Source organism: Pimephales promelas, chromosome 11, assembly GCF_988280905.1.
Source record: "Pimephales promelas chromosome 11, fPimPro1.hap1.1, whole genome shotgun sequence".
In the NCBI taxonomy this organism is placed as follows: Eukaryota; Metazoa; Chordata; class Actinopteri; order Cypriniformes; family Leuciscidae; genus Pimephales; species Pimephales promelas.
Window position 1 is genome coordinate 12,640,956 of NC_142779.1, and position 27,028 is coordinate 12,667,983.

Genomic DNA, 27,028 nt, shown 5'->3' on the forward strand with positions numbered 1-27,028 from the left:
CAAATTATTCACCTTCATGTCGTTCCAAAAAAATGTATGACTTTATTTCCTCCAAGGAACTACGTTTTGGAGATTCTTAAAGATATAACAATCTGATTTCATTTAAAATAATATGATAAAATATCATTAAAAAAAAGAATCTCAATCAGTGTTTCTGATGAAACCAAAGCCATCCAAATGTATTCTAACCGCTTTAGCTCTGACTGTTAACAACTCTAACAGACGCCCAATTTTGACTCCCAAACATCTGCGCTCTGTTGGATCATGAAAGTGCCCTGAGGCTCAGTGTTATTAATCAGGTTAGCAGGTGAAGCTTTAATTGTTGTCTTCAAAAGCATAACTTATATATACCATCATACATTATTTACACCGTCTTTAATGTTTATTTCATAAATTCCACACTTCACTTGTTTTGGCTTGCTGGAGCCTCTGAAGATCCCTTTAGGATTCTCCCACAACAACGACAGCTTGCGTTACCTCAGGTAGTAATAATAGATTCAAAATATGATATTTCTGTTTACCGTTCCTGGCGGATAAAGCTATAAAGTGCCTCTTCCACTTGATGTGCTCCTTGTGGTGCCCTGAGAAGTCATTACCACACATCAGCATGGCAAAAACAATACTGATGAGGCCATTAGTCTCAGTAGGGTCTTTGGAATTGGATAGACTGAATGTGGATCTGGACAGACCGAAACATCTGCTATTCACCAGAGTTGCCGACTCCATCTGCCATGTTGCATCTGTAATCGGGTTGAATATTACTCTAGAAACAAACAACTCTACCCCTTGATTCATCCTAAAAACAGTAGCAGGTCAAAATAAAGCTGTCTCTCTTAGTGAATGAAACAATGTGTTCTACAGGTCGGTTTTTGATGTCATGCTTCACTGCCACTGTTATAGTGTGTAACCAGAGCAGTGCTGTAAAAGAAAAGAGCTGAGGCAGTGAATATTGCAATAGCTTTTAAAACGCATGGTTCACAGGGCTTTAATAGGCTGTCTGTGATAAAAAAAAAAACACTAGCCAACAGCAACCCACTATTATAGCACTGCAGCAAATAACTGCACATTTTTCATCTGTAAACACTGGAGTTGTTCTGCACTAATTTTGCATAGTGCTGTCACTGCATGTGGTGCTGTGTTACGGTTATATTGCGGTAATGTCAAACAATTATGGGTAAATTTGGTGATAGACTAGAGTCAAATTAACAATTTTACTGGAATGCCTAAGATAATGGCTACACTGTAAATTGTAGATTCAGCTGAATCAAAATGGTTACACTTTGAGCATGTATTAATTGTACATAGATAAACTGTTTTGAGATTTTTTTTAATGCCATTCACTTATTGGAAAATTGGTTTATGAATCATTTTTGTTCTATTTTAGCTCAATATTAAATACACATATATATATTTATTAGGGCTGTCAAACGATTAATCGCGATTAATCGCATTCAAAATAAAAGTTTGTGTTTACATAATATATATGGGTGCACAGTGTATAATTATTTTGTCTATATATATATATATATATATAAATACACACACATGCATGTATATTTAAGAAAAAAATATTATTTATATATAAAATATTATATTTAATATAAATTATATATACATCTTTATACAGTATATACATGAAGATATTTCTTAAATATATACAAGCATGTGTGTGTATTTATATATAAATATAAAATAATTATACACAGTGCACCCACATATATTATGTAAACACAAACTTTTATTTTTGGATCCGATTAATCGTTTGACAGCTCTAATATATGATGATATGTGAATATTTATATATATATAATACTAATACATATTTTTATACTATTTTGTGCTTAAAATCATATCGTTCCATTTACTTTGTTTTTAGAGGTCGAGGAGGGGCCGCTGCACCCACTCCTCCTGGACGAGGAGCAGCAGCACCCAGAGGAACTGTGAGCACGCGCTCCTCCGTCACCACACCAACACTAGCCAGAGGAGTATCTGCACCCCGGACCAGAGGAACTACAGGGACTCCTGGATACAGAGCATCTGTACTACAGGCCACACACAAATCATATGATGACTACGTAAGTGAAGATTCAGTGTTTTTAATGTAGGTTTTTTTGGAGTGCTTAAGTGTTTTAGTTAAATATGCGTTTTCTACACCAAGAAGCTGGTGAACATTTGCTGATGTTCCACTGTATATGACCAGAGTTGAGTTGATGTTTATTACTGAAACTATTGCTTATACACCCACACAAAGACATATAAACACACTCATAAAATAAAAGGCTTGGCAGAAGAAAGGTTTATGAATCCTTAAATCAAATCCACTTAGGTAAATAGGCAAAAAATGGGCAACAGGAATGGCCTTTCTCTTTACCAAAAGTTGATGAATCAGTGGAGACAGAACCCATTTTGACAGATTGAATGTCTTAAGATGTGAGTCCACATGTTTACATATTGTAAAGAACAGCCATGTGGTGCAAAACGAAAAGCATCTGCTTACTCCTTTGACTATTATTTAAGGGTGGCAATGGGTTTGACTTTCACTTTCATTATTTTAATTATGATTATTATTATTAACAAAATGTGGATCCTTTTCGACATTATAGGACACCTCCACATTGCAGACTTTTTTGCACTCAGGTGTGCACAAGGTTATTTTTCAGAATTCTCAGCCAAGTGAACGTCAAACTCCAACCTAATGAAAAAAGCAATATCGCATGGATTCGATTCCCTCTGAGCTTTTGCCTAATGCAAAAGTCCTATATGTGCAACACTGGGGGAGATTGGTCTGTCTGCATGGGGAAATGTTAGAGTACAGACTCATTACCAACGTGAATTGAGTTCTGCTGGAGAGCCTCTGTATTACTGGAGACATGGAAAATGTGGAAATATTTCTGAGTAATTGGGTCTTGGGTAGGCAGGTGGACGAAAGTAGACCAGGAAATGAGTAGTTCCCTAGGAACACCATTCAAAATCTAACCTTGCCAATCTTCAAACTCAAATTTGAGATTTGCAATAGTTATTTGTGGATATATGTGTTTAATAGTATGCATATCTTCATGTCTTCTATAATTTTCTATACATAATACACACAATTGCATCTTGTATTAGCTTTTCACATTTCATTGATAAGAATCTTTTTATAGGATTCAATATCTTTATGAATCTTATTAAATGTGCAAGATTAATATAACAGCAGAAAAGTTATATTACTGTAAGATCAAACAATCACAAAAAGGGTTTGGTTCTGATATACTAATTAGATAATGAAAACACTGTTGATTGCATAATCATAATAATGAAAATTCTTCTAAGCTAAATTTACAAAGACCCAACCTGTTTTAAATCTTAAGTTAAGTTTTGTTTTGAATGCCATTCAAAATTTGTGGCATTGATAAATACTTTCTGCTGTATTTTATTTTAATATTAAATAAATAAAAATAACATTATGTTAATAATTATTGTAATATATACATAATAAGCTTGGTAAACTTGGAGAGTATTTTTTGTTTGATAAATTAAAAAACTGTATTATAGAATAATGTCTAAATCTGTGAACTATGATATTTATCCAAACCCTTAAAATAATATGCACTGCCAGTTATATTCTTTAATGAAATAGAAATTTATTCACTAGCTTAATAGACTAAAAATTACTTATAAGGTTGAGAAAATAATATAATTGGATGTGTGTGTGTGTTTGTGTGTATGTGTGTACTACTGTCTGTTCAATAGATAGAGTCAGGCATTTTTTTTATGGATTTGCTGGCAGTTTTTATGGATTTGCTGTCTGCTTTTATACACACTTTGCTACGATCCAGGTTTAAAATGTATAAATTGAAAGACACATGAATATCCACTGCTGTGTGTCAGTGTTCTCCCCCTTTTTTTTTTGTTGGTGAGCATTTGAATCCAGTTAATAAGCTCTTATGCATCACCCGAGCTGTGCCAGACATCATCTCCCTCTTAGCACAACAGCTTTACTCAAAGATCACAAGTGCTTTCTCAGAGGGCTCTTCACTCTTCCACCAACCAGTCCGACGCTCCTCGTCTGACGCCCCTTTTCTTACCACAAAATAAACAAACCTCTGAATGTGGCTTAGTAGAAAACTATTGGGATATCTGTGCTCTAACAATTTAAAATAATGTTCAAAGTTGCTTGTTGATTTGCAATTATCCAGTGTTTCTTATCTGTTATCTGTGTTTGCATGTTATTTGATGTTAAATTACTTTTTCCTATCCCATCTTAATATGCAGAGTGGCAATAAGTCATTTGTAGGTGAGTATGCTGAAAAGTGTTGGATCAGTGGCATTATCAAACATTGTTTTGTTTGTTTGATTATTCTGGCCAGCCCAGCATAGCAACAGCGTCTAAACCAATGGTGTTAGATTGGGGGTGGAGCTATCTGCTTACTGTATCTTGATTAATGGCAGATGGGGAAAACGGTTTCATAACAAAATAATTACTTTTTCAATTTGGTTGGATAACACTAGTGTTTAAAGGGATAGTTTGGTAAGTTGGCTGATTGCCCTTATCTTTTATCAGGTGTGAGGGTTTAGGGTTTATGTGAATTTAAAATCCCTTGATAAGTTGTTCTTATTGCCTGACGAAGACCTTGTTTGATTGAAACATTAACATAGTTTCCTGGGAGCAGATAGAGCAGGGTGCCTTTATTTGAATTTTTCATTTCTTTGATTTTGACTTTTTCCTGACCAAGCACCTTCCCAATTTTCCATGCACACATGCGAATAGGCTAACTTTTAATAACTTAAAAGATATCCACATCAAGCTGTTTAATCTAAGTGTTTTGAAGTCAAGCAAGCATGTTTGATCGGCCGTTTACCATTATTTGGATATACATGGAATGACGTGACGGCCAGTATAAATGATGATATATATTTATTTTTTGTTTCATTTAAAATAACCCTTTAAAATAGGGACTATCACTGTGAAATCACTATCACTGTATTCTAAGGTCACAACCAGGGGTGCGTTTCCTGAAAGCATCGTTAGCCAACTATGGTCGTATGTTCCGTCGTTATCAGTATAGTTCAACGAGTCAGTGTTTCCCGAAACCATCGTTCCAGCGAACATTCGCAACAGCATTGCAAAGTTAGGTAATAAATCCTAATCTTGAGCAAAATAAGCAAGCTGACATTCAGTACAACCAGTGCCTTTTATTTAGGCCCCGTTTACACGAAGGGAAAACACAGATATTTCCCTGAGGTTTGGCCTCTCGTTTACACAAAAATCACGTTTTTATCACAGAAAACGATTATTTCTAAAAACTCCGGCCAAAGTGGAGATTTCAAAAAACGCCGGTTATGTGTTGTCGTGTGAACTGGGAGAAACGGCGTTTTAGGTTCTCTCTTGTCGATTCCAAGGATTCTGATTGGCTTGCATGGCTTTATCTCCCTACACTGCCGTCAATAGGTTTGGCATAGTTATGTTTGCGCTCGACGGCGTATTTATGCAGGTGTGTGAACGATGTTATTTTGGAAAACGGAGAGGGGGAAAATATTCGTTTCGATAAATACCCGGCTTTGTGTAAACGTGGCCTTAGAATACATACAAATGGTATTTACGTCTTTTAGTTTGTTGAAAGATTTAAAGTAACGTGTTTGAAGAGTGCGCATGTGCGAATGTGCTCTACTATGTAAGAACGAGCCAAATATTAAGTCTGGTAATAAAGCAAAACAACTGAGAACAATTAGAAATAGTCCTCAAATTAATCTAAATCTAGCGTTAATTGGATCTCAATCAGTTTCATTAAAAGTAGTTATACTCCACCACGTGCGAAACCAACATGGTCGAACGATACTTTGCAGCAATGGGTTTCGGGAGACAGGCGTGACTAGCTAGTTGATTTCTCCAACGATACATCGTACTATGGTAGTGAAGCAGCGAACTATGTCGTTGTACGGGAAACGCACGACTGCTTAGTGTGGATAAATAAATGAAAAGGGTCAATGACTGTAAAAGAAGACATTGAGTGTCTCTGATATCACAGTAAATGCACAATCACACACCACTTCACATGACAAGAGCCGATTCAACGGCTTCGCTCTCACAATTCTCACAAGGTTCTCACCATGGCTGTAATTGTTTTTTAACAATGGACTCGCTTACACCGCTGACTTGACATTTTTGAGGTGAACTAATTATTGAAATGGAATTCTTCATGCAGAACTCCCTCGTTTAATAAAACAGATGTACGACATACACCTCGAGAAGAAGTTTAATAATTTCCTGCTGAAGAGAAGCATGTGAAATGCCTAGAGGCTCTGCATATTATTTCAGGTCTAAGAGCTGCATATAAAATAGCACAGAAAAGTAGAACTTCTGCTTTTGCTGAAAATATCAAGAGCTATGTGGCTTGCAGTGGCAGTCAATTTTTTGTGTATAGTGCATGCAAATACCAGGCCTTATGCTTTCTATGAGCAATGGTATATTTACTGGTCAGTGATTACTGAATTAGAGCTCCTTGTCGTGCATAAATAACTCCTATTAAAAATGATTTCGACATGATTCAAATGTGAAATAGATTGCTCTTTTACACATGCAGCATCTGAAGGTTAGAAGTAATAGCCTACTTGTCTGTCATCAGCTTACTGAATTAGGTATTTTATGTGGGTGATTGTAAAAGTTTATGTAACAAGTAATAAGTACTCCTATATTTCTACTGTGAGATCTTTGGCAATAAACAGTCTTAGTTTATTGCAGAGCTCCCTGCATACATTTGTGCTACCACCTTCTTAGTACTGGCAAACGACTGTGCTTTCAGGCAAATCCTGTGCTTTCAGGCTTCTCTAAATTGTGATTTTAGCTCTATAAATATTCATGTGGTTGTTCTTGAGTTGGTGAGTTGAGTTATCATATATAAATAGACATATCAATTATACTTTCCAGGTGGTAAGCAGTAAGAAATTTGTGTGTGTGTGTGTGTGTGGGGGGGGGGGGGTCCTCTTATGCTCTTGAATATATAATGATTTATCCACATATGGATCAACACATGGTTATATTTGCATGGAAATGTATGGGGGAACTCAAAGAGCAGCTGTTTACAAAAAAACTATTAAATTTAACATTGTACATGTTCAAATAATAGTTATTACCAGAGAATTGACTTTTATTAGAATTAATAAATTCCAATGATACTCATGATCCAAGTTTATTTATTAGGCCTACACTACTTAATATTTCCTTAAGGTTGATCGTGCTGTTTTGACTAGCGAATGCTTACCTTAATGCCATGAATCCAAACACAATTTGACACCAATGATAAGAGCAAATACCAAAGCTCTAGTTGAGTCATTGTATATTAAAACATGCTGCCTCTTCTACTGTATACTCTGCTGCTTAGGATTTGCATAGAACTCTATGCAAAGGGTCAATTTTAACAAACCGGTCAGTTAGTGGAAGAAGACAGACACCTGACCCTATGGCCGTGTGTCCACCAAAGGAGGTGTTTTCAGCTGGCTAAAAACGCTAGACGTGCTTTGGGCGCTTGAGAGCATTTTGGCAGCGCAACGTTTTTTCTGTTGAGACGTTTCGTTGCTATGATGCAGAATATATGCAGCAGTTTGAAAGGTGTGACAGTTGGTCGGTGTGGTTTAGTCTCGCCCCTCCTCCACTGTGATTGGACGGCTGGGTAAAATGTGACAGTGATGAGCGCTGCGTTTTACTCCAGAGTTGAACATTTTTCAACTCCCAGCGACCAGTAAAAAACGCTGGTCGCTCGGCGCTTCAGCGTGAAAAAAACCGCTCAGTGCCTCGGTACACTCATGGCGTTTAAAAGACGCAGCGCTTCCATTGAAAACAATTGAAAACACATGCCAGGCGCGTGGAAAAACGCTTTGGTGGACACACGATCTATTAGGATGAAGAAAAGCTAATAGAAGGAAAATTGTATTTCTCTATTCATTCTCCTTATTTGTAAAAACTGTGGTTGACTGAATATACTTAAAGGTAGGGTTGGCTAATTTTCAGAGAGGCTAGCAATAGCAACTTAGCTATAAAAGCACAAGATTCCACCCTTCCTTTAGACCGCTTTCCAAAGTAACGCCTCATTCAAAACAAGACTCATACAGCAGGGGGCAAACAAAAGTGTCTCGATAGACTGCTTTAAACTACCTCAGTCATATCTCAAAGCACATGCCCTTACAGTAATAATGAAGCAACTTAAAGAGCACTGACCTGTATCACCTGACTGCTGCAGATTCATTTCACTGTTGGTAGTGTAGCCATTGAAACGTATGAATTGGAATCACAAACTGCTCCAAGTATAACGTCATGGGTTTCCATCTCTTGCAAATTACAGTAGTTATGGCCTGAAAGCAGCATAAGCTCTTTGTTTTGGTTCAGGTGGCTGTTTTAGTTGTGGTGTTTGCGCTGACATCTGTCTAAATCTGCATATCATGAAACGCACCGATGATGTGTGATGTCTGTGCGAGCTGGGTGCGCGGTCCTATGACTTCCACAAGCGATATAAATAAAGATACATTTAGACCACTTAGCTGTCAGGATGTGAAGAGATTTTCAACCAGCATAGCTAAAAAAAAATCTGGAACAAATCGCCTACCCTGCTTATTTTATCATTAAACCTGTTAGTCATCATAAACATCATGATTTGAAATGCAGTTTCCCTTTAATATAAAATTGATGTGCAATGAAATCCATTTTTGATAATGTTTGAAAGAATTATGTGTCCTTTCAACGTTTGCAACAATCATAACAGACTATTAAATATATATATATTGCCTGTTGAATGTGAGTATATTTCAGACTGCTTCATCCAGTCTGGCCTGAAGCCAATGTTTACTCATATTTCAAACGGAAAATATTTGGCCTGAAAAATTGGTTAATAAATTAAGGGTAGACAAAGAGACTTCATTCAATAAGCAGACGGAGCCACAGCCAAAAAGCGTTTTCAACCATTCATTTCCTTTTGCTGCTCTCCAGTGAGGAATCATATTCAGTTGCCGTCCCACACAGAGATCAGTCACTGTCAAGAGGTGTTGGTGGTTGTCAATTGATAATGAAGCTGAGTATTGAAGACCTTTGGCAGTCTGCTGTATTAATTACTCTTGCAGTGCTCTCTACCACTTGATTTATTTCCTGTTAGCTTGCTCAATAGGTCCATAGTTAATTGCTCTTTTAAATGACTGTTGAAATGTAACAATCAAGCACCATTAACTAGAGCTTGCTCAAATTATGCACAGTGGCTTGTAAGTGCATGGTAAAGTCGGGAAGGTCAGACAAGGACCTTTTAAACAGCACTTTGTTATTATACTAAATAATATACTGCAATTATACCCTGGTCACACAATGTTTGCATAGATGTGCAAGGCCTCTGCATACTGTAAGATCCAAAATATTTTTAATATCTGAAATTTCATGTAGGTGTATTCATGTGTTCATAATGTAGTATGTCAAAATATTTTTGGTGTATATTTTATAGGAATAGTTTTAAGGAATAGTTCACTCACTTTTCTGATTTTCTTTCTGGATCAAAAAATTCATTCCACAGATCGTAACATGACATGAGGATGAGTAAATTATGATCTAATTTAAATTTTGGGGTGAACTATTCTGTTTGGTCATGTCATAGCAGACAAAAAGGACACATCTTCATTTTCATGAATGTTATGAAAACTACGCCTTCTGCTCTTGATGAAATGACCCTATTAAACGGGTAGGTCAGCCACTACCTCTCACTCTTCTGCTAAAATGTATTTCCTCAGAGAGCTGTTGGTATTAGTGTGATTGACATGTTCTGAAATATGCTATTAAATAGTAAAACATGCCGCCTCTTGCTGTATACTCTGCTGCTTAAGATATGCATAGCACTCTATCAAGAGGCAATGTTAACAAACCGGTCAATTAGTAGAAGAAGACAGAACCCTGACCCTATTAGCAGGAGAAGAAACTTGTGCGCTAGATCTCCTGAACAACTTAATCCCTGGCATAATCCATGACTTTCATTTAGTCTAATCCTTCTTCATACTCATAAAGGCAGACTGTTGTGCAGAATTTGAATCCAAAGGGAATAGGCAGGGTCAAAATAGCTTGCCCAGGTTATTTTCTGATAGATTAGGCCTAATAAAAAAGGAAGCATTTTCAGTTAGTCTGTCGAACAACATAATAAAAACACAAAACTGTATGAGTTTGCATTTATGAATAATTTGCAGTTTATATAAAAGATAGTTACTGTAATCAATCCAACAGTCATAGCGTCATTGCTGTAATATTGTGTATTTTTTAGCATGAATGAAATGCTGTGTTAACGAATCAGAAACAAGGAACAGAATTATCGTTTTATCATTTATTTTACTACACAACTCTTCATTCTGGGTTTCTGGATTTCCATTATACCAAAATATAAAGCCAGAATTAAAGCACAGTCAGACCATAAAATATCTGCACATTTAGTATATGAAAGCGAATGATAATAATTCCTCTCAATATCAGAGGTGGTTATAAAAAAAAAATTAGTAAGAATATATGGGATGACACCAGTCATGACTCGTGTAGGATCCCTTGGACATGTTATTATGAAGTTTGAATCTGTTTTTTGTTTCTTTTGTCTGTAATATTGAATCGACCTAGGTATTATCCACTTGTCTTCAGACATGGCAAATGAGACAATTGTCGCTTACTGATCAATATTTTCTGTTGGACAAGATTCAGCTGTGCCAGTCCACCACTCTCGGAGTATATTTATTAGAGAAATCCTATTCCAGTGTAATTAAACATTGATTTTCCAACCCTAAACAATTAGAGTACTGCTTTGAGATGGATTCAGACCGTTTACGTCTCCCTTTGTGATGACTCTTTTGTGTTTCTGTTCAGGGATATGATGATGGTTATGACGGGGAATATGATGACGAGAGCTATGAGGGCTATGATGACAACTACAGCAACCAGTCGAAAAGGTGCACACTTCATTTCTTCAAAGACATTTTGTCGCAAAATGAGCTAATTAATGTGTATTTTCACTCTAAGAATCTGTCAAAATGTCTCATAAGAAATATTTTTTTTCTCCTACAGTGTCTCAGAATACTATGAATATGGACACGGCAATAATGGTGAAACCTATAATAATTATGGTAAGGAATTTATCTGATCTAAAGCATCATGACTTTTTATTTATTTATTTTTTTTTGCTCACTAGGGAAACTATTAGCATTTTAGGTCAACCATTTTGAATGGTGCACCACAAAGAGAAACATCCTCTTTGCATAGCAGTAGTTCGCTTAGCAGGCGGGCTGAAACTCAGTCATGGCACATTGCCCACACCAGTGAGAAATCTCTTTGCCTCATTCATTTTCCATATTGCTGTTAAATGTTTTAGAGCTAAAGGTAAGGAAAAACACCTAGCGGCATTCGCCAGTTGTTAAATCACAGAGGCCCAGAGCACAGCAGCTGCCATCTTACCTTACTAGTCTGCTTCAGGGCTGGGTTTTAAGTTGCACTTGAAATCATGGACCAGAGCCAATAGAGAGCTGGAGGCATTGCTGAGGCCCACCAAGAGAGTCTGAATGGCCTTTCAGCCCATACATTTGCCTTTGAATATGTGCCCTCTCTGGATTATATTTGATGCAGGATTCCCTCTGTTCTTGGCATAGACTATTGTGTTCCTCTGATGCCAGTTTCCCGTTGTATACATACCTGCTCATTCATTTTGCATTGGGTCAAATTGTGGAATGGAGTGTCTCTGTGAAAATAATGATTTGACCACCTTTTGACTTGAAACCACAATTTTATTGTGTTACAAAAGGTTTTGTTTGTTAGGCATTTAAGATCATATCTCAGATAGCACAAGGCTATTTGATGTGCTATTTACATCTGGAAGACGTATTTTTTAGAGTGTTTGCTCATCTGCAAGACTTCTATAGGACGTTTCCTGTCCGATGTCAAATAGACGTTTATAAGATGTCAGTTTAACATGCATTCTAAATCATTACATCTTAGAGACATCATCTAAACGTCTATTTGACATCTGACAGGAAACATCCTATAGACGTCTTGCAGATGAGCAAACACTCTTAAAAATACGTCTTCTAGATGTAAATAGCACATCAAATAGCCTTGTGCTATCTGGGATGATTTCCGCTTCCAGAGTAAAAAAAAAATAAGGAAAGAAGGCAACTTGTGACTTTATATCTCATAATAGCGAATTCATCTTGCATTTGTAACTTCATGTTGCACAATGTGTCAAAAAGTCTCACAGTTGCACCTTAGTTTTACCCAATTGTAACATTGTTTGCAACCTTATATATTACAGTGTTATTATATCTCATAATATAACTTAATTTGCAATATGATGTCTCTTGATGTCTTTATATAAAATATATATATATATATATATATATATTACTCAAAGGCAGAAGCAGGCTTCTATAGTATCATCATAAGTTGGCAAGATCAGTTTTTCACAGTGAGGAGCATGTAAGGGGAAAACATATTAAGTATAATGTGGTTAATGGAGGGCTGTTTGTGTGGTAGTGATCATTACACAGAATACTGGAATGCAAGGGATTTTGTAATGATCTATAATGGTTTTTCCTTCTGTCTCGGTGAAACTGTAGTTAGCAACAATGAAGGTTAAGGTTCTTTGCCCTGAAGGCAGGCTGATTGTTTCTTCAATGGCCCAGCGATCACACTCCGAGAACCTAATGGAGCATCGGGTCCCAACACATACTGTATTTAAATGACAGCAGGGTCATGCTGTGAGCTCAGCCAGGATTTCATGCCTCATCTGCTCAGCCTTTGGTAACTGATAATTAGGGCAATGTGACATTGTATATTTCTGAAATCTATGATAATGGACCGAGGCGAACATGCCCAAGATGAGATGTGGGGAACGGAGCTCTAATTATTGAAATGTATGTGTAAGATGATCAGCTGGTGCTCAGTTTATCATTTTGTATTGCTTAGATCAAAAAAGCATTAAAAATGACTAATGTTACATGGAATCACATGGCCTTAGGATATCCATCCCTTGATGAATCTTCATAGCATTGCATTTCAGCCATTTAAGGAGGTTTCTCTCCTTCTCTACATATCACTTGTGTTAAATTACATTTTCAAATGAAGATTGTTTTACCTGATTATTGGTTTTGCATTTTTTTTAATCATCTTACTTGTAGCTGAAGAGGACTGGACATCATCCCGGCCCAACCTCAAAGCTCCAGCATCAAGACTTAATCGAGGGGGCTACAGAGATCACCCCTATGGTAGATATTAAAGGTGCTCCAGATCATGTGACCTCCATACAATGCAAACCGCATTTACTATAGGCTTAAATAATATAAAAAGGGATTTTTAAGTGACAGGTCAACCATGTTTTTAAACTCATTCTTACCTTGGGTGGAGGGATGGGAGATACATGGTCCCTTCTTTTCTTATCTGAAACTGTTGACTTGTTTGTAAAATACATATGTAAAATACCAGAATTTGGCAGTGTACTTTTGTCATTGAATGCTCCTTCCTTTAGTTTTCCATTGTTTGTCCCCAAAATGTAAAGCATGGAATTAGCTACACATTGTGCTTCCCGGATTTTGGGAATCTTAAGGAGAAAGTGTATCGGCACAGTGAAAAGACTCATTTTGTACATAACATCTTTCTTAATACTTGATTTGATGATGGTAAATACTGAGTTTGTATATTTAATTTTGATATCAGTATTGGGTTTGAAAGCAATTGGCTATGTATGTAGCCACATCCAAGTGCTTTGCTTTGTGTGTAGCTTGTATTTGTACATAAACATGTAATAAAAAGGATGTAAAGCGCATTGTGCAAGCTTCTCTAAATAGGTGATTATAATTGTTAAACTTGTGTTGCTATAATTTGTTAATAAGGATGAGATCATTTTTTGTAAAATTAGATTAGGTACGTACTTGTTTCTAGTACTAAATGCCTGTTTGACCTGAAATGGCTAATATGTTGTTTTTATATTTAACCAAGAAAGCCACAAAAAGGAACCGTAGAGACGTTGTCAAGTCATTTTGTGTAATAATAGATAAGCTACATTAATAGAATTAAACTTTGTTAAATAATTTTTAACATTAGCTCTAAACTGTTTATTGACTCTTGATTAGTCATTTAAATGTTTAACATGTTAATGGAAATCAACTGTTTAGATCAATAAATTGAATCTTTTTTAACACACTCTTTAAGCTTCAGCTTATTAAACAATAAGTCGGACTGACTTGTCTGCACTAACGTCACTCTGAGAATGATTTGGAGATTCAGGAGGTAAGAACGTCCCCATATTCCAATAAGATGTTCTAAGTGCCTTCAGCCTTTGGTGTTAACCACTGTAGCAACACTCATATTTAATCACTCACTGGAGTGAATGGGATCCAGTTAAATTGCTTTATCTCTGCTACCTACAGTATATTTTCTTCTGCTATTTATGTTAAGGAACATCATTTTTGTTGTAATACCAATGCATTTAAATATCAGCACCATTGAAGGCCCCATAGAGACCTAAACTCTTTTTTGTGACTATTAGAACTGAATGCTGACTCATATTAAGACTTCGAAAGGATGACTAAACGTTAAGCAGGTAACCCTAATAATAACTCTAATGTTGCGAATGCCAGTCATAAATTAAGTTATTTATACTTCAAAAAGTAAACCTGCCCTCACTAACCCCAAATAAATGCCTCGGCCCTCTAAATCCGCTAATAAAGTTAACTAGTGACACCAAAAATGACTTACTAACACATAAGAAAGAAAGAAAGAAAGAAAGAATGAAAAAGCAATTAACAATCCATCTTTTAAAACAAGCTAAAACTGATCTATAAAACCTGACCAGCTAAACTAAGCTTTTTAACCAGAAACGCTGAAAAAGATGGTTGCTCTCAAATCAGATTCTGCTCTGACAGCTTTTGTCCAGCCCCACAAATTGGTTTACTTTTTTGATAGTAACATATGCTTTGTCAAACTGTTTTCAGTCCATCTGTTAATCGTGCATGCCAGTGTACGTTTGTTTTGACTTGTAGTCTCACTCATTGTTTCTTCTTCATTTTGTCTATTATACTAATAGCACCTTAAAATCTGTATCTTAAATATGATTTATCCTTCCAATAGGTACCAGTCTCTCTGTGAGCTGAGAAGCACTGGATTGAATCAGACTAGGTAAGCTGCAAAAGTCTCTCTACTGGACAAGTGCATTCAAATATACACTCTCCTAAAGGATTATCAGGAACACCGATTCAAATTCTCATTATTGCTATTATCTAATCAACCTATAAGTTGTAAGATTATCAATCAATAAGGTGTTGTCCTGGTCAAGACAATCTCCTGAATTTCAAACTGGATGCCAGAATGGGAAAGAAAGGTGATTTAAACAATTTTGAGCATGGCATTGTTGGTGCCAGACGGGCCGGTCTGAGTATTTCACAATCTGCTTAAGGGTTAGTTCACCCCAAAATGAAAATTCTGTCAGTATTTACTCACCCTCATGTTGTTCCAACCCCGTAAGACCTTCGTTCATCTTCGGAACACAAATTAAGATATTTAAGATATTAAGATCGCTCCTGCATACAGTCCGTAGACTTCTTGAGGGACTGGCTCTTGCTGTCCCCGAAAAGTCATTAAAGACATCGTTAAAATAGTCCAAGTGACTACAGGGGCTCAATCTTAAGTTTATCAAACGACGAGAACACTTTTTTGCGCAAAAAAACCAACAAAAATAACGACTTTATTTCAACTATTCGTTTATTTCTCCCTCTGCGCGAGTCAGGTTACTAGTTTAATAGCGTAAGCTTCTGTTATTGTACGTCACACGCATCACACACACATGACCAGCGTCGGCCAATAGTGAGCCTACATGTGACGTAGCTCTACGCAATCACACTACGTTAACTGACTACAGGCCCATGGAGAAGGAAGTGAATAGTTGAAATAAAGTCGTTATTTTTGTTGTTTTTTTGCGCACAAAAGTGTTCTCGTCGTTTGATAAACTTAAGATTGAGCCCCTGTAGTCACTTGGACTATTTTAACGATGTCTTTAATGACTTTTCGGGGACAGCAAGAGCCAGTCCCTCAAGAAGCCGACGGACTGTAGCGATCTTAATATCTTAAATATCTTAATTTGTGTTCCGAAGATGAACGAAGGTCTTACGGGGTTGGAACAACATGAGGGTGAGTAAATACTGACAGAATTTTCATTTTGGGGTGAACTAACCCTTTAGTTACTGGGATTTTCATGCACAACCATTTCTACTGTGTTTGACCCCCTTTCGCCTCCAGAACTGCCTTAATTCTATGTGGCATTGATTCAACAAGGTGCTGAAAGCATTTTTTAGAAATGTTGGCCCATATTGATAGGATAGCATCTTGCTGTTGATGGAGACTTATAGACATGTTTTCGTGGTGCTATGGAAAAGCTTGCTATATCGACTGGCCTGACGAGCCCCGCAAGTCACAGTTGTCTAAACTCAACGAGAGATTTCTTAGTGGCTCTAATTCTAGGCCAGAGCAAAGAAAGCTGCCCTTTTCCTCGCTCCGTCATCTGCGCCGTCTTGGAAGTCGTGTCCCCTCCTTCCTTCCTCCCTTATTGGGAAATCCTACATCCTGGTCAGGCAGACATGGCCCTACACACTATGGCCATTCTTCAGGCCTACCAGGCGGACATCCTGAAGGACATGGACGAGGGAAATGGAGGGACTCCTGAAGCACCATTTATGGCTCAAGCTCACGGAGATCCGCGACAAGGAGAAAGTTTTGCTAAGAAAGCAGCTAAGTCTCAGTTGGCTGTGTTTAAACACTTTAAACCTACAGTAGAAGGGTTAGGGAATCTTCTAACCCCTCCCCTTCTCAGTCCTGAGAACGCCCCTCTCATAGAGTGGAGTTCCCTACTAGGAGGAGTGACCCGGCTCATCCCTGGTGAATTCTGAGTCAGACCCGGTGGATTCTGACTCTTAAGATTGCTCTTTTGTGAGCTTTAACTTCCGAAGCGAATAGGGGGCTTACAGGCTCTCTCTATTAGCGAGTCATGCTTGGACTTCACTCCTGGTCTGGTCAAGGTTACTTTAAGGCAGAGACCAGGTTATGTACCCAAGGTTCTGTCCACAACGTTCCGCTTTCCATCGTGCTTGCTTCATCGGAAGCACCAAGACAGTACCTACAGTATATGTAGTGCAGAGCTGTCTTAGAGCAAAAGAAAACAATAATGCAAACAATTTTATTTCAGAGTTAGGAGCATGAATTAATGTTTTGTTGTGACTATACAATTAATAAGCCATTTAGCAAGTAACGTAAACATCCCTTTAGGTTAGCTTGAAGACCGAATCCCTCTCAGTATAAAATAGACTTGTGAAATTATGCACAGATTAATTGCACACACCATTAAAATATTAAGGGTGATATTATGACCTCGAGTGAAATGTGGCCTTCAGGAACAATGCTTTGAACATTTGGGTAATTAACAACTTTTTGTATTAATTACGATGCAGGCGATCCCAACATGTGGAGCATAACAGCAACAAAAGACTGAAACAGTGTTCTTTAGGATTCATTTTGTTTTGGGTTTTTTTTTTTCTGCTAGAGAAGAGCAATTATGTGCATCAAAAAAAAAGATAATTTTAGCTTTTTCGAAGATTCAAAGCTTGGAAATAGTTATTCTATTAATTTTGACCATCGTTACACTATTTTGGTTGTCTTGATGGATGGAAGTCGTTTGTAGAGGTCAGCCATGTTTTATAGTCTAATTAAGGACAAGACAGAGACATGCTCAAACAGATGCGTTTTTTACTCCGAGAACCATTTGTAAAGCAGCAAAGGATGATTAAATCACTGACGCCTATCAGATGGCTTGCTTTAGAATGGAAAGGTGATAGGAGCGGAAACAATGACGATGATGTTTTAGCTGCATTAACACTGCTGTGGTTTTTGATTTGGTCTGCTTGAAATAAAGTATTCAGCTGGTACATTTAATTTGTGTAAAATAGCATGTCATTAAATATAATGAAAAATGGATTATGCATTATTTTTTGTGATTTGTGGACAGGTTTGACTGAATGGCTTTAGGCTTGCTGATTAAAATGGGAAGTGTCTTCTAATCAGTGGCACACGGGTGGCGATTGTGCAGTATTACCTGCGGCTTGAACATGTCAGCAGTGGATTTTGAAGCTTGGATGTACATGTCCTGAAAGAGAGTTCAGTAGGTCTGATAATTTGACTGCAGTCCAATGAATTAATGACATGTGTAAGTAACAAGCATCAGGACTTTTTAAGCTCTCTGTTAATCTGGTCTTATGTGATGCACAATACATTTTTTTCTTCTGTGATGAGGAAGAATGCGTTTATGATGACAATAACAGATTAATGTATTTTTTCTTCTGGGAGACTGTAATTCACACACAAGACATTCAATTTGCTGTCAAATACTAGTGGAGTTTCCATCACTGTTGAAAATCACTGTTGTTTTCTGTGACAGTTAGTCATCATGTAGAGAGACTGAGATGGAGAGTCATCTGAACAAAAAGGCTTTAGAATTGTCATCACATTTCTTTTCGCATAGTTGTTAGGGTAAATTTGTGGCCCAAACAGCCATGGTGATATTAAAAACTAAGGGTATTTGCACAACAATCCAAAAACAAAAATGGTAATTGCTATATTTTACCATTTTACCATAAAACCTTCCTTTGCTATTGGCAATTTTGTTAAGATGTATTTTTTTTTTAAAGATTAGCTACCTACAGTACATTTTATTAACCTCTATAACTTGTCTGTAGCCCTTTAGCGTTCTACATAAACCATCAGTATAGCATAAGGATAAAAATATCAAGAATATCAACATTAACACATAAATATGCAGATTTAACCATCTTAAACACAAGGATGAGTTAAAATGACTTTGTCAGGCAGTATGGTGCTTGAAGATGTTGAAGATGTGCTGGTCCTGCAATTCAATTCCTATGGGTTTTTTAACTCAAACAAATGTTAAGGACACAGAGTTTTTAACTGTACAAAAAGAGAAATCAACAAGCTCTGATTTTTAAGCAGTGTTCAGACCTTTAAAAATGTTAGATGAGCAGTCTGTTGGGCCTTTCATCTTTTCAAATGTGGTCTTATTTTATTGTATCCCCTTGTGATGGTAATATCCCACAACATCAATGAAAGCCATTGTACGAGAATGAAAAAGGGTGTGCGAGCCTCACGGCCTAAGCCTCTTCAGAGTATCCCTTTGGAATGAACGTGCATAATGGGAAAAGATCAGTTAATCCAACGTCCATTACTTTTCCATAATCAATGATCAGTGCAGACGATGTAGAGATTTGAAAATAAATCCACTAAATTCTTTTAAATGAAGCTTGTAGCTTTTATTTTAAGCCTGGGAACGTTTTATGAGATGTAATCATTACCTACTTTAAACCTTCGAACAGGGAGGAGAGTGAAAGAAGATACTTTTTCTTCAGTAGATCATAAGCAGGGTATCAAAAACTTTTACAAACAATACATCTGAAACAACCTCATGATGTAGTTGGTGACTAAGAGACCTCTGAGGCGTTTTAGGCTACTAACTACCAGAATGTCAGGCCGAATACACTGGTCATATTCCTGTTGTCTTCAGGCAAGATTTTAGACAGAAATATTATCGCTGAGGTTATCACTATCATGAGCTGCTTTCCCAACCCGAGTCCTCCCACATATCTGGCTCTCTGCCTTTAATGCTGCCAAGTGTATGATAGCCCTTCTCAACCTCCCTTAAACATTATGTTTTTTAACCTGAGTAACATCTATTTTCTTCCTTGTCATTGCAGGCACTTTGTAGTCAGTATATGGAGCATGTTGATAAAACCAATCAGTGAGAAGTGAGAGGGCTTCGTCTCATTTGGCTGAGGAAGTGCTTATAAACAGTCTGTGTGCAGATGCTGTATGCCCGGTAAGTTTAGTATTGTTTATACTTGCCTCTTATGAGTGTACAGAAAGCTTAGTGAAAAATAAGTAGACTGCCTTTACTTATAGATAATAGCAGTAGTAATAGTCTAGTAGTGTATTTCATATTATACAACAGTTTACTGTATATATATTTTTTATGGTGCTCATCCACACCAATGCACAATAACGTTCTGCTAAATGCTCAAACTCAGTCAGGGGTATTGTCAAAGTTCTCATCTTTCATCAACTGGAAAAATCGTTCTGAAAGAGATTCCAATGAATATTGTTCATCTGTGTCGTTTTCATTATTGAGTCTCAAAGAATTAGAATGATTATTAACATTATAGTTATTGTCCTTGACATAAATGCGCCTTCAGTTACGGTCTTCGAATTAGATTTGAATAGTCATTCCAAGAAGGCTAATAAACATCCCAGCAGCCGTCGGACTTGTCCATGTTTCCATGTTCCAGGTAGACAGATTGTCATTCTGTGCAAAAATGGTGTGAATTATTCACCGTAGGTTTCATAGATACACCAATAGGAGTGCATCATTCATTAAATTGATTGGTTCAGGATGAAAACAAGTGTCTGTCTTTAAGTATGTCATTGAATCATTCACTCAAATGATTAGTTCAAACACTACTTTGTCTATTCTTGCTGCCTGCGACAACTAAAAGAGTTACAAAGAAGTCAAAGTAACTGGCAATATTGTGTGTAAAATGTGAGTTTCTAAATATTATCATCGACAATATGCATTGTTGTAAAACTATCACACCCTCAATCATTCTGTCGGTCTGAATATCAGCGCGACCCATGACCAAATCACAGCTGTGCTTCGAAACCACAGCACTCTCGATCGTAATGAAATATTCTATTCAGCATGCTAGACACAAAGTAATTATCCTTTAATTTTTAATGAATCTCAATTAGCAGCAGTCCCACTCTTCTCATTATAGAGGACTTTGCGCTTCATTTAATAAAACACTCCATGCGCTTTAGGAAGACATGAATTTGTGGCTTGTCCTGTCTTCGTTAGTGAAAATCACACTCCGGAAGTCCCTTTTGAACACAGCACCTGGAAAATACAGCCATGTTTGCATAGATTCTGTTTATTTTTGGTGTTCAACTGATTAGTATTATAGGAGTATAATGGATTCCAGCATTATTGGTGCTGTTTTGGCAGACACATTACACAGAGGCATTCTCATGCTGAGCTTAGAACTGTGTGAGCCAGGGGCCACATTCCCTGAGTGCCTAGCGCCTGTTTGCGAATTCAGAGTGCAGCGAGCCTTGCCGTTTTCACCTGTTTTCATGTAATTATTTTACCACTTACCCATTTCTTCATCCGTTTAGTTCTTTGCAAATTATAGCTGGGAAGTGAATTGTTCTGCAGTGATTCAAGGACATTTGAAAACAAGACAATAAGTAATCAATTTAAAATTGAGTGAAATCTTTGTGGAAAATGATCAAGGAGATCTATAATACCCAGAGAAATTGATCCATTTAGCATCTCAAAGGCAGTTCCATGTGCTGTGCAATAATAAAGTTATACTATACTATATGTTGCTTTCAGATTTTTACGTACATATCCAAGTGTTACAGCTTCTCGAACAAGAACTATGCGGGACAGGACTCGATTATGTCCAGCAGGAATTGATCAAATCGTTGGATCAATGCTGTTTGCTATTGCATGTGATCTCATGTGAGTGACAGGTCGCCCTCACTCCAACAAACAGGTCATTTTAATTAAAGATTAGTTTCCTTTAGACATTCTGATGACTATAAGTAACGCACCTACAGGTATATATAAAAATCTCATTACATTATTAGTTGAGTATTAGTAGACTGGTAGGTTTAGTAGAATACGTTGACCATCCAGTAGAATGTCGTTGGAGGACCATCACAGTAAAGTTTTAGCAGATTTTAAGCAGACTAATACTCTTGCATAGTCAACAGAATGTCTAAAGAGGACCATCAAAATAAAGTGATGTGCATGGATAAATCATTTATAATAATAATATTAATTTGTTACATTTATATGGCGCTTTACATGGAAGGGGGAATCTCCTCAAAAACCACCAATATCATAAATACTTAGAATAAATACTGCAATATTCCATTTAAAAAAATAATTGTCCATTTTGATTTCATGGTGACTTCAAACCGGCACGGGTTTGGTAGTTACAGCATCCCTAGCATGTTAACCAGCCAAACCATGGCCCCTTTGAATAATGTGCTCTAAAAACTATTTATATTTTCATGATTCACTTTAACTAATTTTATTAAGTCTAATGTAGGTTTTTTTTTTTCTTCTTCCTTTTTTTTTTTTTGCACCAAAAGCAGTGAAGATTTTGTTATGATTGAAGAGTCAATTAATGCAGTCAGACTGAAAATTCAGTGGTTTGACAGTGATACAATGACACCATCTGCTTGCAGGAGTGCACTTGCACTCTCTTATTCTGTGCCATTATGGTAACGCTACACACTTGGCAAGTCGACTGAGGGATTTGTTCTGGAAACCAAAGATAATTGCAGGGCTGTAGACAACAGCTTCCAACTGACAGACGTTTGTCAATGTAACTGTGCTTTCTCTAGGTCACTGCCAACATTGCTCGAGATGTGTTTCCACCCACAATGTTTGAGCTGTCTTACTTGTATGTGATAATGTTCTTCTATCGGGAGTTGTCTGTGAAAAAGCATGAGTGTAAAAGTGTACCAGAATTAGTGGTGTTTGGAATCCTTGAAATATACTACTTCTCTCTATTTTCCTTCCCCATCAGTGTTTCTATGGATCCCAGAGCCCTTCAATAGAGCTGATCTCGACAGAACATCACTGCAGGGCACAGATGACCACTGCGTATCCATCTTGTGTAAGTCACTGTATGGACACACTTGGTTTGTGACAGATGGGAAAGGACGGCATGAGAGAGCTTTAAGAAATTATAGTAAAATAAAAAGCACAGGTAATGTCTGGTATGTATTGATAGAGAATGGTATAGAATACAGCACTGATTTATTCGTGTTTCGCGTATTTTTCTCTTTTAGAAATATGTCTTTTGAGTGATACTAAGTTAAGATGCATGTTTTTATTGTCTTTTTCAGCTAAATGAAAGCTGAATCTTATGATGCTGACCTCACTCCTGGATTGGTTCATTCAGACCACCGTAGAAGGTCCAAGAAGACACATTTCTTAAGCTGTATCAAATCTAAAAATCCAGTTTGAATTCTTCAGAGATATGGTAATACAGTGTTAAGATTAATTTAGCAACATAAGGCATGCCACATATTGTGGTGGAATATAAGGCTGTGTTGATCCTAACATTGTTTTCAGGTTTAAATAACAGCTAAATCGTTTCTCATGCATAATGTTGTGCTGTAAGCTATTGCATTTTTTGGTCATATATCCTCTTTTTGCTTAATCCCACAGGACAAAAAAAGGACATAATTGGATTAAATGGCTGTTGAAGATGGAGTATATTTTGTCTACCCTATGACAGCTAAATGGGAAGGTTTAACATGGTGCATTAAATCTTGATAGATATACAACTACTTGAAACGATATACTTATAAATATCTGTATGCCACACAAACAGTTCTGCTTGTTTTAGGGTTATAGAAGCAGCTTGTTTCTGTGCTTTCTCCCATTGTGACATCTGTGAGCAGATGACTCTGTTAGCTCTGCGTATGTCACTTCTAGCAATGTCGAAATGCTACTCATCAGAACCTGTGCTTTCAAAGCCTGAGGCTTCAGAAATTATTTAACAGTTAAACAAAAGGTACAGTAAATTATTTTCACACAATACACAACAACTCTTTAAAGACAAACGCATCTCATTAATGCTTCAAGTTCCTCCGCTGAATGTGTTTCTCCCTGCAATGAAAATTTCAAAACATCCAATCATGTTTTTCTGAGTGGCATTTTAACATCGTCTTAAGTCCCCTTGAGGTTATCAGCACAGCTCAGACTGAATTTTAAAATTCAATTTTCTTATTGACTACGAATGAAACAATATCATTTTGAAGAACGGGGAAAGCAGAATCGTCTATAGGCTTAAGATTTTACATGCATTTCCACTGATGCAATAAAACTATAATTGTTTTTATTGTCGTCCATAAACACATCTCTTTCGTCTTTTTACTGCCAATTTCACTCAGCTGTTGTCAGCCAATCTAGCAGTTCTCTCTGTCATCATCTCTCTGTTATGTGCTGATGGAGAGAATAAAGTGACAAAATGATTTTATTTAATTTATTTTTCGATCACTTAGCAGACCGGGTAATCAGATTCTGTCACTCTGCCACCAATAATATGAACTCCTATGAACCACATTCAAATTAAAACTCCTTAATGCTACAGTAAGAGAACATGTCCTGTTAAAGGGGTGGTTTACTGCTTTTTTTCTTTGCATGATTGTGTTTATGGGGTGTAATATAACATGTATTCGTGGTTTTTCTTTTTTAAAGTCTTATTTTTCATAAATTTCACCTTTATTGTAAGCTGCTTTCTCCTCTGTCATTTGAACGACCAATTGACTTCCTGAGTCTATGAAACCACTCCCTCAGAAACAGGCAGTGGGCTCAGATTGGTTAGTTTGGGCGAATTTGCATGTGTTGTTCACATGTGTTGTTCATGTCAAATGTAAATAGTGGTGTTGATACTGCAGTATCAGTATGAGCCAGCATCAGACCGAGAAAGCGACGATGAAGAGAGTCAAGCGGAACCTCCCTAAACACGGCTCTTACAAAACGTTTCTGAATGGTAATTTGCCTATATTTTTTCAAACTTTAGACACATTTGTTTTACACAATAGCATCGAACTGACTGGCAACTATATACACAAACAACGTTGGCAATGGTTTACGTTCTTGATCAAATCGAAAAATAATGTCATAAAGTTATACATGAAAAATACATTTACAAAATTACTATATATACAAATTCTGGTCCAAAATGTTTGTACGTGTTTTTCGTAGACACAAAATAGCATAACTAAGTGGCTATAAAGCCAGCGCTAAAACATTACGTCTGAAATACATTTAAAATGATTAAGTCTTAGCTTACTTACAGGTTGTGGCCCAACAACAGCTGCCTCTGGTTTTAAAGTTGGAACTGCTTCATGTTTTAGTAACAGTTTCTTGTTGAATCCAGTGTTGAATTCGTGGAGATTCTGGAAGCTGTCTTCCTTAAATGCGGAGCACAGAGAGCTAAATTACGATTATAATTTTCAGGAACATAATCAAAAACACAAGTTGTATCCATTGTTGACGAACTATAACGTCCGTGGGAAGCCTGAACACAGAAGACCTGACAGAAGGATGAAAATAACACACTTTCGACGAACCGAAGAAATATGCGCATGCCCTTTTTTGCATATTCCGGAGGGAGGGTTGATGTAAATGTGTGGGTTAGTGACGTGTAAAACCCAGTTGTAGTCCCAATCGAGTCATTTTGTAGGCATTAAACGTCCTGATTTTTAAAAGACGATATCTCTGCTTACATTTACAACTTTCAGCGCTGCAACTTTGCAGATACTGTTCATGCACCAACAGCAAAAATGAAAAAAGTGAAATCGCAATCAACCACCCCTTTAAAAAGTGAATTCTCTCATGTAATGTAATGCATAGAAGTAAAGTTGATAAGATCCTGACCACCAGAAACAGTTTTTATATGTCAAAGTATTTAATAAAACGTTACAACACACCAATGTATGTCTTATGACGTCTTTATTTCAGTTCAATGGTATGTTTACATGACAACAATGTACAAAAAATTTTGCTTTTTTTTTCACATACAGACAACAACTTTGTCAAAATCATCACCTGTTCAGACGGATCCTTGAAAACATCTAAAAGCGTTGTGTAATGCATGCCATGCCAGTTGTTGGCGATGTCCTTTTGTAAAGAAACACCAAGCGCCTATAGACTAAACATGTAATAAGCATGTCACAGTTTTCACAAATGCAGTTTTGTAGTTTACACGATAACAGTATAGTTTTAAAAAACATCCACTTTGAACCCCAATTTGTTGTGCAAATTAACAACCATACAATTTCCGTTTTTAATTAATGGCCCCCTAGACGTGGGCTTTGGGCTGGGATCTTTACGCAACTGTTCCCATCATGCATTGTTCTGCTTCAACACTAATAAAACACACCTGAACCCCATCAGGCTTTACAGGTTCACATGGAAATCACTGGCAGGTGTGCAGGAGCAAGATGTAAACTGCATGAAAGCAGATCCCAAGGCCTTATTTAATATTAGCAAATGCCTGTTTTCAGTACTTTCAATTTTGGATCAAAATTGTTTCCAAGGGTGTAGACAAATTTAACAGATGTTTAAAATATGCCCCTCATCCAAAATTTTATATTTAGAAAATGTATGCCTGGGTTTTGTGTGCCAATTTGTGTGAAACTTGCATTCACACAGCCCTCTACTTTCAAAAATTATTAAAAGTGGAGTGAAATTCTGAATAGTGAAATGGTTAACATGCAAAAACATGGAAGAATACTATAGTACACAATAACTGTTAACTGAGAACAAGGCAAAGAACTGCTGGACTTATAAAGCATTTAAAAAAAATTAAACACTTCTGGAATAGTTTATTCATTGAAAATAATGAATAATTTTGCAATTAAAATGATAAATATTACGTTGGATCTATATTTTGAGGATCTACATCTTCTAGGAACAAATTTATACAAGCACTCAAGGACAGGGGAGCATGTATGAAGTGTAAGCTGGTCTGACAGGACTAGCTTTCTCACACAAATGCTTGCGAACACTGTGAGCTTGAGTGTGCCATCATTAAAGTGTGCAGCAGACCCTTGTGTGACTTTCTCTGACGGTAATAAATGATGTGCAGTGCAGTGCCAAGCACAAGCATGTCCCTTCATTAGGCAGCCAGACCCACCGTCGACATAAGGGCCAGATGTCACAGGGGTTCTTTCCTGCACAAATCTGTCCCCAGCAGCAGAGATGCAGACAAAACGACGAAGCCCCTGTCTTATACACCGCATATGAGGGCCGTTGCTGTGACAGTGAAGAAGCGTGTCTGATGTCTGGCATCTGGTGAGTTGGAGCTAACACATGGAAAAGGCTTTGAGAGGTGCTCTGTCAACTGCAATGTTCAGGGATTT

The 27,028-nt window shown here is 37.0% G+C and overlaps 1 protein-coding gene across 7 annotated transcripts in view; it reads left to right on the forward strand.

Annotated features, from left to right (window-relative positions):
* khdrbs2 (KH domain containing, RNA binding, signal transduction associated 2) overlaps positions 1 to 25,591 on the forward strand; it is a 69,972-nt gene extending 44,381 nt beyond the window's left edge. The window contains exons 6-14 of one of the 7 annotated variants that reach the window (XM_039672259.2): positions 1,877 to 2,075; positions 10,850 to 10,932; positions 11,048 to 11,106; positions 13,150 to 13,236; positions 15,098 to 15,145; positions 19,777 to 19,898; positions 22,675 to 22,764; positions 22,997 to 23,065; positions 23,322 to 25,591. In XM_039672259.2, coding sequence (XP_039528193.2) covers positions 1,877 to 2,075; positions 10,850 to 10,932; positions 11,048 to 11,106; positions 13,150 to 13,236; positions 15,098 to 15,120 — 451 coding nt within the window. In that variant the 3' untranslated portion in view covers positions 15,121 to 15,145; positions 19,777 to 19,898; positions 22,675 to 22,764; positions 22,997 to 23,065; positions 23,322 to 25,591. Of the gene's footprint in view, positions 1 to 1,876; positions 2,076 to 10,849; positions 10,933 to 11,047; positions 11,107 to 13,149; positions 14,571 to 15,097; positions 15,146 to 18,020; positions 18,219 to 19,776; positions 19,899 to 22,674; positions 22,765 to 22,996; positions 23,135 to 23,321 lie in introns of those variants that run through there. The other 6 variants (XM_039672262.2, XM_039672258.2, XM_089116986.1 and 3 more) reach the window with 6 other exon arrangements.
* The last annotated feature ends 1,437 nt before the right edge of the window (positions 25,592 to 27,028 follow it).